This window comes from Papaver somniferum, unplaced genomic scaffold (assembly GCF_003573695.1).
Source record: "Papaver somniferum cultivar HN1 unplaced genomic scaffold, ASM357369v1 unplaced-scaffold_84, whole genome shotgun sequence".
Classification (NCBI taxonomy): domain Eukaryota; kingdom Viridiplantae; phylum Streptophyta; class Magnoliopsida; order Ranunculales; family Papaveraceae; genus Papaver; species Papaver somniferum.
Genome location: NW_020651415.1, coordinates 912,082 through 929,529, shown reverse-complemented (window position 1 = coordinate 929,529; position 17,448 = coordinate 912,082). Strand labels below are relative to the sequence as shown.

Below are 17,448 nucleotides of genomic sequence, written 5' to 3'. Positions count from 1 at the left end.
CTTCAATGCTGCTGACAATTTTGCAAACCAACACTGAGGAGCTTGTTTTAGACAATATAATGATTTCTTCATCCTACACACAATATTAGGGTTACCTTTGGAGAAACCCGGCGGTATCTTCATATACACCTCTTCCTCCAAATCTGCATGAAGATATGAATTATGTACATCCATCTGATGCATTTACCACTGTTTAATTTCTACAACAGCCAGAAACTTACGAACAGTTGTCATCTTTGCCACTAGCGCAAACGTCTCATCGTAATCTAATCCTTCAACTTGATTATTTCCAAAGATTACTAATCTTTCCTTTAGTCGTACCAACTATCCATTTTCATCATATTTTTCTGTGTAAATCCACTTGCTTCCTAGTGCCTTCTTTCCCGGTGGCAATTCTTTTAATTCCCATATTCCTTGTTCTTCCAGGACTCTTATTTCTTCCGCCATTGCTTTCCTCCATCCTGGATGTTTCATTGATTCTCTGAAACTCAGACCTCGCAGTTATAGGTGCAAGATAATTTTGATGTACTTAGAAAACCTATCACAACTAACATAATATGTCAAAGGATAAGGTGTACCTGAGGAAGATGATTGTGCAGAATGAGTGTGGGGTGGACTATTTTCTCTTACCGTGTGCCTCACAAAACCCTTGAGCCTGCTAGAAGGAATCTTCTGAGGCTTTCCTTTACCCATCTCACCAAGATCACCTTCTGATCTAACTTCAGCCGTGACATCATTACTCCCAGCCACATTCTCTTTAGGCTGTTCTTGAGTGACTTTTTGTAATTCTTCAATTTCACAAGCAGTCTCATCTAGTGATTCATCATTTCTCGGCACTAGTTCTTCTTCTTCCCTTTATTCATCATCACTCCAACACACATCATTACTTGGATGAACACTCTCAACTGTCTAATCAGATATACCGGTTCTATAAGGGAACTGATTCTCATAAAATTCTACATCCCTTGACACCAAAAAAAAATTTGTGTCTAAATCTTATACTTGCCACGCCTTTTTACCAAAAGGATATCCAAGGAATACACACCTCCTACCTCGAATTGCAAACTTATCTCCTTTACTACTTTGATTATGTACATAGCATAAACATCCAAACACCTTCAACTGATTATATGGAGGCTGCTTCCTAAACATAATTTCATATGGAGTTTTGTTGTTTAGAGCAGGTGTAGGCGTACGATTAATCAAGTATACTGCAGTCAGCGCACATTCTCCCCAAAACCTTATTGTCAAACTTGCTTGAAATCCCAAAGCTCTTGCCACATTCATTATATGTTGGTGTTTTCTCTCAACTCTTCCATTCTGGTGAGGTGTACCCACACATGATGTCTCAAAGACTATCCCATTAGTCTTAAAATAGCCACGCAATGCATTAAATTCAGTTCCATTATCACTTCTAACAATTTTGATTTCTTTGTTGAACTGACGTTTTAATAGAGCAACGAAGTTACGAAATATTGATTCAACCTCAGTTTTACTTTGAAGCAAATAAATCCATACACCTCTTGAAAAATCATTTATTATTGTCAGAAAATATTGAGCTCCACATGAGGAGTTATCTTATAAGGACCCCATAAATCTATATGAACCAACTCAAAAATACAACTTGATTTACTCAAACTATTAGCAAAACTACTTCTACGATGTTTTTCTCGCGGACAAATATCACAAGCATCATTATTCTTCTTTATTAACCTACTCACACCCTGTAGATTTTGTAAAACTTTCTCTGAAGGATGTCCCATACGTCGATGCCACAGCTCATATATATTGTCACTTACTGTCAGAACTTCAACTTGAGGCACACCACAGAAAATATATAGTCCACCTTGTCTCTCAGACACTCCAATCATCTTCCTCGTCAACCGGTCCTGTATAAGACATAAATTGTTAGTACATTGGATATTACATCTCATCTCATCAATAAGTTGTGTAACTGAAATTAAGTTATAGGTTATCTGAGGTACGTAAAGCACATTATCAAGTCTCAAACCACCAGGAAGAATAACAGTTCCTATTTTCTCAGACTGCGCATATTTTCCATCCAGCAGTCCAACTGAACATTCCCTGATGTCTCTCACGTTTATCATGTCATCTATTTTACACGTGACATGATTGGTTGCTCCTGTCTCTAAAATCCAGGATGTTTTATGCTTCTTACATTGTAGATGAGAACTGTACTTTCTTGAATTCAAAAATTCAAGCACCTGCTGAACCTGTGTTGCCGTAACTCCTACAAGGCCTGAAGCGTCAGCTGAAGACGCGCCACTAGACTGGTTTGCTGCTGATACGTGCATATTGTGTGCACGGACAGTGTTGCTACTTTGTCCTCTGCCTCCTCTTCCGTTTACAGACCCGGCACCAGCACGGCCTCTCCCACCTGTTCTACCTCCTCTGCCATATCCTGTTCCAGTCTTTGTTCTTTCTTCCCACCATTCAGGGTATCCAATAATCTTAAAACAACCCTCTTTGGAGGGCCCTTGTCTGCTGCAATGTTTGCAGTATTTGGTAGGATCATAAGCGATATTTAGCTGACGATGTTCAGCTTGCACTTTGAATGCTATTATATTCTCTTGCACATCTGTAGACACACCTCCATCTCCAATTCTCAGACGTTCTGAGTTGACAATTGTTTGATATGCCACATCTATTTACGGTAGTGGATCCCTATCTTCTGAAGCGTAAGTTCTTCATCTTATTCCTCTCCCTCGAGCCATCAGTAGCAGCAGGTGAGATTTTCCAACTTTCTCTTCTCTGCGTCGAAACCTTCCCAAACTCTCGATAAACCCTCTATGACTCCTAAGGATGCTTATTTATACGTAATAGCTCACCAAATCTTCACGAAATATTCTCTTTAATCTTCGCTGCATGGTTTCGATATTATTTCCTCATGGCTGCTGATCCCTTCAAATCTCTTCGTACGCGTCTAATTTTGTTACCAAAAGTTCCAAAGATATACTGGAATCAAATAACAGAAGATATATTCCCTTAATCCTCCACATATTCTCCATAAATTCCTCCACGAAAAACCTGTGAAAACAGCTTCTCTGTTTTGCTGAGAACAAAACTTCCAGCCCAATAATCCGACCCAAATTTGAGTTTGCTGTGAACAAGTTTCCCGCCGGCAGAATAAGCCGGAATCTTGTTCAATCCTTAAATCCATCGTTCTAGCCCAACTGGATCAAAACCAACATATACATCATCCCTGTATAGCCCGTAGGAGTAAACCCAATTAATTTCAGCCATTGAATCGACCTGAAACATCCTCAAAATTCAAACCCTAATTCTGGCAGTTTCAAAATTAATTTTCCCGCCAAAACTGTTCTTGGTGTTTTGATCAATTCCTGATTATCCAGCCAATTCTAACTGAATCTGAGACCATTATTATCACTGTTAAGCTCAGTGGAAGATTCCCAATGATTTTTAGCTGTTTGATCTCACTCTAAGTCCTCCAAAATCCTAACCCTAATTTGACAGCACTATTAACCCATTTTCCCTCCAAAATTCAAATATTTGAAATGTTGAAGATGGTGTCCCCCAATTCAGTTTGGGTGTCTGATAGACGCATTTATGTGTCTAATATAGCCAAATTGTATATAGTGTTAGATCCCATTTTCGTACTTATTATGGTGTTTTATTTATTTGTAGGTGTTTCCCCGAAAATAAGGTTTTGCGGCGAAATTGGCTAAAAATGCGGCGTTTAGAGCTCCGTCAATAGTGTACCGGAAGTACCCCAGAAGTGCACCGGAAGTACCCTGGAAATGTCCCGGAGGAACCCCGAAAAAGTGCGGAAAACGCCCCAGAAAAATCGCTAAAGGAACCCAAGAAAATTTGATAAAGGCACACATCATTTGGATAAGGGCACCTCTGGATATCCCTGTTGCTAAAGGCACCCAAATTTTCTATTAGGGGCACCCTTTTCTTATTCAAATTTTCAAACTCTATTTTAGCGGGAAAATGCATGCAAGAACTGGTAATATTTCATTTCGATTTTTGATGGGCTTCTGAAGAGATTCAATCACTGAAATGGATTGGGATAGGCCTGGTTAGTCTAAACATACCATATGCAAGTGTTAGAATTGGAAAACTTGGGCCAAACAATCCGTTAGAGAAGGTCAAAGTTTAAACATGGGAGCTATCTTCACGGGTCTGCTGTGGAGAAATATTTGGAAATTATGTGGAGAATCTTGGAAAATATCTTCTGTTATTCGATTCCAGTGTATCTTGGGAACGTTTGGTAACAAAATATTACACGTACGAAGAGATTTGAAGGGATCAGAAGCGATGAGGACATATTATCGAAACCATGCAGCGAGTGATAAAAGAAGATATTCGGGATTAAACCAAGAGATTTTTGGTGCCTGTCGAGTATAAAAAGGCCTGTGGGAGTTCAGAGAAGGGGGATTGAGGGTTTGGGGATGAAAGAACGCAGATAAAAGAAGTTGGGAAAATCTCACCTGCTGTTGTTGCTGGCTCGAAGGAGAGGAAGAAGATGAAGAACTGACGCTTCAGAAGCGTCGTTCTTCAACAGCGCAAGCAACAATTTCGCTGTGTCGCTGTTTACAACGCTAAGGTTCTGTTGCTTTTTCCTACATTAAATTTCTCTTTTATACAGCGAACTATAACGCTTATATCCGTTGCAAATCTCTATTTAGCATTTTCTCATCTTTTAATCAATCTTTTGAGCATCATTAATGTATTTTGAGAACATGATTAATATGAGAGGCTAAATCCCAACACTGGGATGATGCAGGAAGCCATATTTCACGCATATAAAAGTTATATTTAATTCTTTTTATGACTTCTTGCATTTTTATTAATTGTTTTAAGATTTTTCTTAATTGATTGTCATTTCTTTTGATGGTTTATGCTTGGTCTTAGTACTTTTGATATGCCATGCTTTCGATTTACAATTAATATTCTAAAAATCTACCTTGGTAAGAATCAGAGTCGATATTTTTATTTGAGCTATAATTGTTTTTAGGGAATAAATATATTAATTATATGAATAATCATGTTGGAATCCTGAGTCCCAGTAACTCTTGATCCTGTGACAATTTTTGTATATATTTTTTAAAAAAAATCTTTTCAAGTCCGAGAAACGAAACCCATATTTACCGCCAATCTTAATACTACAAGAAAATGGCGCCGCCGACGCGAACTTGTATATAGATTTATTTTTATTTTTTTTAGGTTTATTTTTTTTTTTATTATTTGTTCCTTTTTACTTTGTTTTTTTGTCTTTGATTTGCAGGTTTGAAGCGGAGTGCTAAAGACTTTGAGAAAAAAAGGGCTTAAAGCGAAAAGAAAATAAAAGAGGACAAATAAAATTTTAGGATTTAATTTAATTTTTAATTTTTTTAGATATTTTTATTTTCATTTTTTTAGAATTGTAATAGAAAATTTTGTAATTTTTCTTTTTGTACTTTATTTTAGGACTTTGAACTTTAAACTTGGACATTATTTTTTTTAAACCCTACGTAAAGGTATTATTATTAAAAAAAAATATTATATAAACTGTGTGCAGAGAAGGAGGGTGATTACAATATCACCTCGGCCCCTCGGTTTCACAAACGGCATAGGAGTCGTGGCCCGAGTCAACGACAATGGTTTATCCCCCGTCTGGTACGGGAGGTAAGTCCAATCGAAACACTCGCGAATCTCCTGTAAGCGAGTTACTGTATTCCTTAAGGTGATTCATTGATTGAGGACGAATTTGGACTGTTTTTAAATTCCTAGTAAAGGGCAAGGCCTGACCCATACAAGATAAGGCCTGATCCATACAAGATAAGCCTGAAAAAAACAATCCATAGTAAATACTACCAGTACTTATTATCTGGTTAGATACATTACTCACCAAGAACTCTCCATACTCTTCATCATCTCCAGCATCAAATTTACGTTTAGTATGCAACAATTGTAAAACCAATGGTCTTCTTGTATAAATATCAGAACCTCTGCATAGAAAATCTCTACCAACATGAGCATCTAGAACACTTGATTTACCACTATTTTGACTTCTAATAACAGCAACTTGTGGTAATTCAATCGGTGATGAACTTCCTTACTGTGCAAATATATCATATAGTTTATTCACAATTAGGATTACTGAATGAACCAACGATGATGATGATGCCGTTGGTTGTTGTTATCACTAGTACAACTATGGGTTTTGGTCACGGCTGTCCCTGTCACGGTCAAACTAATATACGTGACTAAAACTGGGTTAGTCCCGCAAAAGTACATATCCGAGACCACTGCTCATCTCTCTGGACACGGTGATATATCAACACGTGTCTATTAACAGTATATCTATTTTTATGAGACGCGATTGCAGGATTAGTGTTCCCAACCTAACTTGTTCCACTTCCACGATCGACTGCAGTACTCCAATTCCTGCTTTATCTCCTTCTTTCTCGCTTCAAGCCAGATAACAATTTTGATGATGGATTTGAAGAGATTACAACTGCAATTTCTTTTCTCTCTCTTAGGTTAATTAAGAAAAAATAAATAAAACCCTTCAATAAAATTCCCTTCCTCTTTCTCTTTTCTTTACGGTGAGACAACAATTTTAGATATTTAATGAAAGTGAAGGCGAAAACACCTCACAAGGTATTACATGGTCTTCTTCTGGTAAAATCGTTCCTTTTTATTTTTGTTTTGTATTGATCAAGCTGCTTTGTCTTTTATTTTATCAACAAGGAATGCTTGAAATTTCAGTTTAGATTGGTTAATTGTGAAATCTCTTTCGTTCTCCATAACTTATTTAAGAGGGTAAGCCCCTGATTTTCCTCCGTCTTCTAGATGTAAATTATTTCTTACTATTTCATAGATTTACATTTCTAGGTTTTGATGTTACAGTTTTAATTTTTTTTTTCTGCCTACAACATCAGCTTATGGCGCTCTTCATTTTAGCAGTCAAAGATTAAGTCTGTAATATAAATGTACTCTTGTTTGATCTTTAGGATTTCAATTTGAGATTTCTTTGGAAGAACCCAAAATTAGATTATATTTTGACACAAAATTTAGATTATGTTACTTAACGCTTGTTTTATAGAGAGATTGGATTAAAATATACAGTAGCACTTAATGATGTGCTAATTTTTTTATGTTTACTGCTCCACTATGGAATTGGAATTTTGGGTTAGAGTTTCTATTAGGGACTCCTAGTACGACCACTTGCTAAGCTTTAGATGTAGAGAATATTTAACATGGGCATTTGGAGTGGATTACTGGCTCTAGTAGCTTGTTCTTTGTTTTCTCTTACACCAAATGTGTAAAATGATGTTGAAGTGGGGAATAAAATGGGTACATTGTACTGAATTGGCACTTGCCTTCTTTTGCTTTTGCTTTTTTTTTCCATTTGTTTTTATTCAGTATTTGTTGGTTTTGTTCTTCTTGTTTTTTTTTCGGGTTTAAATATTTTATCTTGATTTCAACAATGAGGAGTGAATGTACAGTCTTGCGTTTCAGACTTCATAAAAATGAGTTTTTATTGGTTCATCCTCGAAGGTGATTCGTTACAAGTTTGTCTGTCAAGACTCAAGATGTTTTCGGAGATGGCATGATTGTCTTGGCCATCGACTGTATTTTTTTTTTCCAATCCGCAAAATTATTCCTTACATAATTATTCTTTAAACAACTAAATAGTATAAATTTTTGACTTTTTTTGTTCTTGCAGACTCAAAGTCGTGAGCCTGTTGCAGCCAAACATGTAGCACACCTTGTGCAAACCTTGTTCTTTCTTAAAATCCCACTTGGATACTGCAATGAAGTCCTAGTGTCCTACCCATTTTTACATATGATGATATTGTTAGTTGACCCAGATGAAAGTTTATACATTTGATTTCATTACTACACGCTTCATGAAGATTTAACCTCTCTTTACTTGATAGTTGAGTGATAATCTGAAATTGTTATCTAGATTTTCAGGGTCCATAAATGTTGAACTAGGAACTTCCCCAGCTTACTGCGTGGTCAGAAGTGAACTCCAGAGGTAAATTGTTGTCTGTTATCTGTTAGGAACTTGTGGATATAAAGTTGTTGCTTCTGACAAGTTCTTTGACATTCAAATCTTGTGTACAACATCCAAATCTCGGGTAAATGGTTCGTTGGCATCCATCTAAGTTGTTTCACTAGTATTCAAGAACTCTCATATTAATTTTTGGTAGGGAAACACCGTTCTTTATATTTGTGAGTTTATTTTCTTGCAATGCATCAGTACTTCTCAGTTTCAATATTAAACACTTCCTTTTCTTGCTAATTATAAATTTCCTTACTTAACATATCATGGATATTTCTTGGATTTTCTCCTTATATAGTTTTTTAAAATATTGGTGACTATATTATTATTGTGGTGAAACAATGCATGGAAATAGGATGGACCCTGTCCAACAACATCTTGTCATATGGACCTGATGGTAGCGAACTTTCTTTCTTTGTTCATTCAGTAATACTTTTATGTTTCTGTATTTGCTCTTTGATAACTTCTTTTATGGCAGTGGTAAATTAACTTTCAAGGCACTGATGGAGTCTGCGGCACAGTCATTTGTAAATAATGGTGAGAAATACAAAGATGAAAAACAAGAGGCATTTCTTACTTCACTAGAACTTGGTATGCGTCATGGATAAATAAAAATTTCAAACCTTCACTCCACCTCCTTTCGATTATGTGTGTATCTCTTATTGTGTTCTTTGCATTTCGTCAATTAGTTCTACTTCTTTCGTATTTGACTTCCGATGTAATTTTGATCACTTTCTATGATTAATGTCTAGTTCTGTGGTGTTTGGATCCCATTTCACAATATAATTTGAAGTTGCTAAAATAATAATATGTTAGAGGGTCGAATGAAATATACCTTGGCCTTCTTACTCAATAAGAAAAAGATGAAGTTAGATTTTGCGTTTTTCACCTCCTTTTTATACTAGTTTCAATTTCAAATTCCTAATGCTGAACATTCTGATGTTTCTTTTGGATTTGGGTGCTGGTGGCTGAGTGAATTGTGCTTGTGAAGGTGGTGATCAGAAATACTGATATATGCATAAGCTTCATGTGCGCACCAAGTATTGCACAATTTTGGTGTATTAGCATGCAACTGATGGTCGACGCAGTCATCCAGGACTCAGACATGCTTATTCCTTTGGATGGTAAGTTTCTATATGATTTCTTATTGGTGGGAACCATTCTAGACACTCTTGTGAGGACATTGGTTACTTTTTCCTTGGCTTGTTTCTGTATCTAATTGTTGCCGAGTCTCAGTTGTGAGGTCGGAGTAGCTCTAATGCTTGATTTTTTCTGAATCATATGAAAATTATTCTCCACCATACATTTAAAATTAACAGACATTTTAGTATTGTTTAATATAAAAATATATTTTTTTGCAAGGCATGACTCTCACCAGAGTAATTTGGGCAGATTGTTCCCGTTAGTGTACAAGGGATGACAGAAGATTGCTAGCAGTGACTTATCACTCTCCCATGTGAAATAATATATTCGAGATCCGAAAAATGGCAACACATGCACTTCAGCAATATAAGATCTTACACTGTATTGAACTTTACATTTAGTTTTATTTTTATTTTCTTTTCTTTCGCAGCCAAGCGACATTCTAGCAAAAGAGTTCGGATGAGTTAACTTTGTTGTGGTGTGGGTGCGTCATCCATCTTCAGTAACGGGACCTGGAGTATGCAGGCAATGGAAGTGCAGTTCTCCCAAAAATTTGTTAGAGGCTGTCCTTCCAATTCTTTTATGCAAATGCGCTTATATGGTTTCATACTTGCTGACCATATTGATATTACACTAGTACAATAAGGGGTTTTAGTCACGGTTGACCTTGTCACGGTTTTATGTAAACACGTGACCAAAATTGAGTTCGTCTCGGGGATATAAAGGTCCGGGACTATTTACGATATCTTTAGTCCCGGCATTCATTTTAGCCGAGACACTAGATTTCTAGATACTTAATAGACCCGGTTTTACAAACGTACTTATCTCCAGAGACGTGTAAATTGGGCAGTATTTAATTGATAGCCGAGATAGTAAATTGGACACGTATTTATCTCCAGAGACGTGTTGTGGATTTAGGACCTTGGAAGATGAAGCACAACTCCCGTTTCTAAACCTAATTTCTCCCCTGCTATCAATCCCATTCTCCCCTGTTGCCAAATTTCAATTCGAAATCAAAACCCATTCTCCCCTGTTATCAATCCCTAACTAATTTATCCATTCAGCTAATTCTACCGAAGATTTTATTGATCGATGAGATCTCACGGAGATTTTTTATTGGACACGGCTTACATTAAACCGTGTCTGATGCAACTGTTTAATACCCGCGCCTATGATGTACCCATTTCAAATTTACTGCCAATTTTGGTATCCCACGATCAACACCACTCCACTCCCTATTTTCTCTCCATCATTTCCTTTTTTGAAACTGCAGCAGTTTTGAAGAGATTACGTGAAGCCAACTGCAAGTTGTTTTCTCTATCTGATGTTAATCAAGCAAAATCCTTCCATTTCCCTGAAACTAATATATTGAAAGGTGAAAGCGTAAACAGTTGATTACAAGGTATTCCCCTCCTAAAATCAAATCTTTCTCTTATATTTGTCTTGGGATCATTCTCCGAATTCGGTATCTTATACTACTCCGATCAATGGGCCATGCATACAAGGTGCTTGGTGAAATGTCAAATAATGGGATACTGCCTGATTCTCACACTTTCAGTATTTTAGAAAGAAAAGATTAAGTGTTGTTACCTTTGGTTTTGCGTTTCTTTATTTGTTGTCTTTTATATCTGTTGCATCTCTTTCCTTTTAGTTGTTTTTATAGGATTAGAGTAAGTAACTAAGGGGCTAGTGATATCAGGTGTCAGGGAGACCTCTGCATTGACCACAATTAAAGAAGAAAAGGAAGACAGGGTCTGTAGTGCATACTCTAAGCTGTTGCAGGACGTGAATTTCGTACCAGTTTAAGTTGAATTCTTCATTTGATTGCTAAATGGCTTGAATGGTTATGATATTTGGTATAGTGAAAGTGCTTCATTTTAACAAATACTAGCCGGTCTCTCGTTAGTTAACCACATTTTTTCATGCTAAAATTGAATAGAAATCTATTTTCATTAGTAATAGCAAATACTAGCCGATCTCTCATTAGTAATAGCACCTTGGATATGTTTGTAATTTTTTATTATTGTCTTTACTAGTAATCTCGAACTTCAGATATTATCTGTTCTTGGATATGTTTGTAATTTTTTGCTCCTAGCAGCTTATATATTATCTATTCTTGCAGCTCATTTCATGGATACTTCAGACACGGAGTCTGATGGCGGGCTTCAAGAGTATTCAGATTCCCACAGCGAACAGCAGTCAGTTTCCCACAGCGAACAATCAGGTTTGTTGTTTAAGTGTTTTCTTGCAGTATACATGGTTGATTGGACCAAAAAAAATTGATAATATAAAGCTCCTTAAGGTTGTACCGCGCCAAACACTTATTAATTCGTTTTTCTTTTCTGTTTTGTTTGATCTCAAGTTTCAAGTGAAGATAACGTGGATGCAAATAAAGGAAAGCGGGGTAAGACAAGATTACCAAAGCTTTTAAGGGATACTAATGGTGAAAGGCGGACTGTTACTTATGATGAAGCCAACCAAGCAACCGGTAAAAATGGTTGCTTGCTCTCAAGTTACATAGGCAGCGAAGTTGGTCCAAGTCTTGGACTGAAGTATACCTGTTGGAAAGAAGTTCCACCTGTAGTGAAGAAAAAGTTATGGGAGGACGTAACGGTATGTATTAATTAATGAAATGCCCAATGTTAATCCCTACCAATGTTTTATATATATATATATCACTTAGTCGATGTTTATTTACCTCCAGTTTAAGTTTGATCTCGACGAATCAAAGAGGAAAGATGTATTGAGACAATTTTCTGACTTGTGGCGAGGATGGAGGAAACGAACTGCTGCAAAGCATGTTACCCCATTCGAAAAAAGCCGAAAAAAGCTTAAGAATGTTCCTTCAGATTTAAGAGGTTTTGTAGAACAAGAAGAATGGAAAGAGTTTGTAAAACGGAGATTGAGCGACAAAGGCAAGGTATGTCAATTGAGCTAAACAAGATTGGGTCGAGAATTATTTTGTTACTATATAGAGTTAATACATTTTTAATTTTCAGGAGTTGTCTGAAATTGGCAGAACGGTACAAGCTCACCACAAATATCCGCATAGGATGGGACGAAGGACCTATGCTGGATTAAAGGACAAACTGGTTTGCATTCATAAGTGTTTTTTTGTTTTTTTTTTTAATTTGTGAAGTTAAATGTTGAAATTAATTGCTGAGAGAGCTCGTGTATACATTCTCATTTTTTTTCCTTCTGTTTTTTACTTGAGTTCGCTATCTGCTTCCAAAGTTTCTAACTTCAATTTTGTTGTGTTCTGTCAACATAAGCTTTTAGATGAAATATAGTGTTATACAACATAAGCATCATACTGATATTAATGTATTTGTTGTACAGAAAAGAGAAGGAAAGTGGACAAGTGATTCACCCCCTCCACGAGAATTATTATGGATACTTGCACGCCAAAATGAAAATGGGGAGTATAAGACTGATGAGATTGGTGAAGTTGCTGCTCAAATTGTAAGATAGACAACTTCAATTTAATTATACACAAGTTCTATTTCAAAATAAGTAGATATCCAGTTTAACTCTTTATGTGTGCAAAATTTTGGTTTTGTAACAGGATGACTGCTCGAAAAAGATCAAAGAGGGTACAATTGTCTGTGAAGGTAAGACAGATGCCCTTGTAAAGATTTTGGGTGAAGAACATGGTGGAAGAGTAAGGGCTGCAGGTACAAGAGTGACCCATAGTCAGTATTTTGACACTCCTCGACAACGTGGATCATCAAATAAAGATAATCTGAATAAAATCAGAGAACTGGAAGAGCAACTAAGAGTGAAAGATGTGCAAGCAAGAATAAGTGAAGAGAACTTGAGAAAAGAATTCCAACAACAATTGGAGGAACAGTCACTAGACACAGAGAGAAAATTGCAGAAACAATTCCTTCAGTTCAAAGAATTATTGGGCAAATCCCAATATGATACGATTCAGCCACCTATGATGTCCTCAGAAAATGTCCCTGCCTTAGTGAGTTGTTTTTTTATTTTATATTTCTAATTAAATAGAAATATAGATAGTATGCTGAACATTGAAAGTTATGAAGAAGTAAATACAAGTTAATATTTGTTATGATGAAGTTAATTGTGGTATCATGAACCCGGATGAATTGGGTTAATCTGGTTTGATCATTTTTGAACACCTTAATGGAAATGGCATTGCAAATTTTTCAGGGTGCTGAGGATAAGGACTTAGCTGAAACTTGGGGGGAAGCTGTTCACGATCCGAAAGGAAAGGCCCAAAATATTCGGGTTTGTCAAAATTTGAACTTTAGACATATACTTATTGTTCTTGTGTACGAATACCTTTGTCGTAATCGAGTTGCAGTAACCAATCAGGATATATTGAGAATGATAAATTTTTTTTCGTTGGATATCAATTTTTTAGAGACATAATGGGGCCAAAAGCTCTAAACTGGATGCTAGAAAGACGTCTCAAGAATTGAACAGTACATCTATCCCGGCCTCTCTTAAAGCGCCCGCCCAAGTGAGTGTTTTGTTCGGTTTCTTTTCTACATTTTTTATCCTCAAATGTTTGGAATCTTGTACCTAATTATGATATGGTGATAAATCATAGTTTATTTTGGTTATCCTGATTTTGTTACTCATTTAATTTATCTAGGTACCTAATACGATGCTGTCCTCAAAAAAAGTGGTTGCACAGGTGAGTTGTTTAATTTGTTAGAAATCAAACCAGATTAATTGATTATGCAGGACATTCATATGTTATTATATGACGTCTGCAGCCACCAACAGGACCACCTCATCCGCCTTCTAACAGGGTAAGTTTCTTAATCTAAAGACCCCCTACTAATGGCGTTCTCATCTGAAACTAGATAACTCCAAATATAATTTTATATTTGTCATGTAGAGACATCCGTGTGAATTGTACGACAAAATCAGCAGGGTTGTTGCGCTGGGACATGTTATTCACAGCGACTCAAAAATGATTCATGGAAAAAAAATGTGTGATGATTGTTTGCGTGTGTCGGTGGATTTTGTGGAGATAAAAACTGCAATACTTCCATATCCATCTGGTGATATTGTTACTGTGTATGATGCCCGTGAAAGTGTTGTTCAATGGCCAAAACACTTGGTGGTCCTTGTCGGAAATGTATTTTAATCTCTATTTTTTTTCAATTATGAAATCATTTACAGCGTAGTTTAATATCTCTTTTAGGTGTTGGTCGTCTTGTACTTGAACTTTTTTATTGCAGGGGCGAACGAGATTGGATGCATTTGATGAATTTGTTAAGAGAGCAAAAGAAGTGTTCAGAAGCAGGGCTGCGATCAAAGTTGAGTTGCATCGCGATGTGTTTGGTCAAACTGTAGATGTGCCTATACATATGGCACTAGAAGATATTGAGTTTGTTTGCACGTCTCAGAAACTTACGAACAATGCTATAGTCTTATTCATCCGGTAAGTCTCTGTTGATTGTTGCTTTCATAAATAATTACTTCTTTTTGACTAGCTAATGGTATGCTATTGGAACTCGTGTTTTTATTTGTTCCTAGATTTTTGTATGAAAAATTGGATGGCGATGCACGCAAAACCAAGTTCGGATTTATGAATCCAGCGGCAGTTCACTTTTCAGTCAATAAAACAGAACTCGTGAAAAGTTTATTAAATAGACTGAAAGATTCAGTGCCGAGTCGAAAATACATATTTATTCCTTGTCATACAGGGTAAGCGGAAGATGCATTGCATTATTCATCTCGAATTTAGATATATTTTTTTCTTCAGAATTTAACCTTAATTTGCATATCAAGTAAAAAAAACTATTAGAGATAGGGTATCCTTGTTTTTTTTTGAAGCATAGTTAAGGTATTCTTTGATATCATCTGGTGTTGCTGACATTGCTTTTGCATACATGCATATACTAACTTATTCTCTGTTCACTTTGTAGAATTCATTGGGTACTAAGTGTATTTTTCGATGGGGTATTTTATTACTTAAATTCGTTGGATGAGAAATGTAGATACAAACTAGAGGAGCAAATGAGCACGTAAGTTGATTTTGGGTTTGAACTTTTTTGTATGCATAGAAGGAAAAATGCTTAAACTCATGGCACTTCCATTGAAGGATTTGTGAAACTAGTATCCAGTTTTTAATAAATATATCTCTTTGTTCTTCACCAGTGTTTCAAAAGCTTTAAGAAAATTAGGTGTCAAGCGATCTGAAGAGAAAGTATTCTGGGTGGACGTGAAGGTAAGAAAAAGAAACTTAAGATTAATACCATTATTTTACCATTATTTTGTTAACTCTTAAAGAGTATGTTTCAAATACGTAGAATTGATACATGCAGCACAACCCTAAACAAAAAGGAGATTGGGAGTGTGGATTTTTTGTGATGCTATATATGAAGCACATTATAGAAAGTTATGACACTTAAATGAGGAACCCTAAGGAGGTAGTGATTCAACTTCTTCATGCAGCTCAATATGTTTCCACGATGTGATACTAAATTTTTTTTTTAACAGAGCTTACATGTGTTTGAACTCTTTGACTGCAGATGTTTAAGTCGGGGATGAACTATGGTGCGACAGAAATTGATGAAATCAAAAGGGAGTGGATGGATTATATTTCACCAATTCTTGAGAAGTATGAGAAAACAATTTGATGTTTTTTCACCAATTCTTAAGAAGTATTGAGAAAAAAATTGTTGTTTAGTTTGAATTAATTAACTTAATGACGTTTTAAATACTGTCTTCCCTAGCTCCTTATTTTAGTTTGAACTTTAAAGGATTGGTGCAGCTATGATGCAAATGGTGTTCCTAAGTCTTAACTGTCTGATATTGTGTTCATTTTTCTTCTCTCTTCTTTTTGTTTTAATTTTAATCTAAATTTATAATGCAAATGGTGCTCATAATTCATTTTGAATAGGATATCCTTCACTGCGCATGAGAGAAACTTTAAAAGGGGGATCTGTGTGAAGGAAAACTTAACAGGTTTCCGTGATTACTTAAACCAAAGATAGATTCTGACAACATGTGTTTCGATCACATGTGAGGCATGTACTAATTGAGTGAGAATATTTTTGGTCAAAGTGCTCAATTTTGGGAGCATGGAATTGAGTGTGAGTTATTGCTAAATGGCAAAACAAAATAAAGATAAGACTTTTTAGATAATTAACATATTTCAATACATACAAATCAAAATAGGGATCACATGTTCACTTACAAGAATAACAAAAACATTAAAATGCAAGATAATTAAGACCCTAATACAAATAAGGACATCTATAAGTATATCGCGAAGGGAAAGAACAATAAACCGTAATGATATCCAATTTCTTTTTATGTATAAGGGAGAGATGATGTTATGTTGGCAAGTAAATTCTGACCATTTAATCTGATTATATTCTTCTTCGATAAGAGATGCTCCTAAAATAAAGGAGTAGTTTTCGAATAAACTTGTCGATCCACACGAACGCAGATGCCGATAGAAAAAGACGTCATAATGAATCGTCGATGTTTTTATTCGAGAATAGCAAGCCATGAACCAACCATTATGATATGAAAAACTCTCCCCATAACGACGAAGAAAATCGCCCCAAAACGGCGAAGAAATATGTCAAAAACACGAAAAGTGATGTAAACGCATCTTATTCAGTTACCTACTACTACCAAAAACTTGAAAAGAAAAAGAATCTTTGCTCAAATCTAGCCCAAAGGGAACAAATTTGTGCAAAACGGTTCTAGGGTTGTTTTTTATAAAGGGAAGAGAAAGAGAGAAAAGAGAAAAAAATATCAAGGTCTTATTAACACCTTTTATTTAAATTTAGAGACAAAAGATGATTTAGATTTTAGACTGAAGACCCAGGGTTATGAAGAAAGTCTAGATCAGACTTTCTACTTTACCCCCACTTAGTCATGTCATTTTTCTATATGACCTTCATCCTTGCATTGGATATGAAAATTTGGTGAAAAAGATATTAAATCCTATATGTCATGCTTTTTTAAAACCTTGGCCCGTTGCATTGGAGATTCTCTAGCTAAGTTTATGTTTTGGGTTATATTGTCCAAGTTTTGAATCACTTGATGACTTTGGGTGAATAACCATATCTCCGGTCAAATGTAGGTTTCGGGTTATGAGGAAATGCTTGAGATAGAAAATGGATTTCGGGTCACATTACTTAAAGTTTGTATTGCATGGATGATTATGGGTCACAAGTTTCGAGTCTGTGATAGGTTTCAAAGGACTTCTTCCTTCTTCTTTTTTGGTGAGAAAGTTACCTTAGATTTAACGAAGCGGAGGGTTCATT

General features: G+C 35.9%; 2 protein-coding genes and 1 long non-coding RNA gene across 8 annotated transcripts; all 3 read left to right on the top strand.

The window, feature by feature from the left end:
* The first annotated feature begins 6,376 nt into the window (after positions 1 to 6,376).
* Positions 6,377 to 10,532, top strand: LOC113345856. 6 transcript variants are annotated; one of them, XM_026589515.1, is made up of 6 exons: positions 6,377 to 6,630; positions 7,700 to 7,830; positions 7,943 to 8,014; positions 8,520 to 8,578; positions 9,033 to 9,165; positions 9,615 to 10,532. In XM_026589515.1, exons 1-5 carry the CDS (start codon positions 6,601 to 6,603, stop codon positions 9,050 to 9,052), a joined length of 312 nt encoding a protein of 103 aa, XP_026445300.1. In that variant the 5' UTR covers positions 6,377 to 6,600; the 3' UTR covers positions 9,053 to 9,165; positions 9,615 to 10,532. The 6 variants fall into 6 exon arrangements, 4 of the variants coding, with proteins under 4 accessions (XP_026445300.1, XP_026445301.1, XP_026445298.1 ...); XM_026589516.1 differs by lacking the exon at positions 9,615 to 10,532 and adding an exon at positions 9,404 to 9,606; XM_026589513.1 differs by having other exon boundaries at positions 8,520 to 9,165.
* A 500-nt stretch (positions 10,533 to 11,032) lies between these two features.
* Positions 11,033 to 14,873, top strand: LOC113345886. The gene is made up of 13 exons (XM_026589539.1): positions 11,033 to 11,408; positions 11,547 to 11,797; positions 11,889 to 12,104; positions 12,184 to 12,276; positions 12,524 to 12,646; positions 12,750 to 13,154; positions 13,358 to 13,435; positions 13,572 to 13,670; positions 13,806 to 13,847; positions 13,930 to 13,965; positions 14,055 to 14,297; positions 14,401 to 14,603; positions 14,699 to 14,873. Exons 1-13 carry the CDS (start codon positions 11,315 to 11,317, stop codon positions 14,871 to 14,873), a joined length of 2,058 nt encoding a protein of 685 aa, XP_026445324.1. The 5' UTR covers positions 11,033 to 11,314.
* Positions 14,874 to 15,158: 285 nt separating this feature from the next.
* On the top strand, positions 15,159 to 15,551 carry LOC113345921. Its single transcript, XR_003358332.1, has 3 exons — positions 15,159 to 15,189; positions 15,323 to 15,392; positions 15,475 to 15,551. It is a non-coding gene; the product is annotated as an uncharacterized LOC113345921 (long non-coding RNA).
* Positions 15,552 to 17,448: the final 1,897 nt, after the last annotated feature.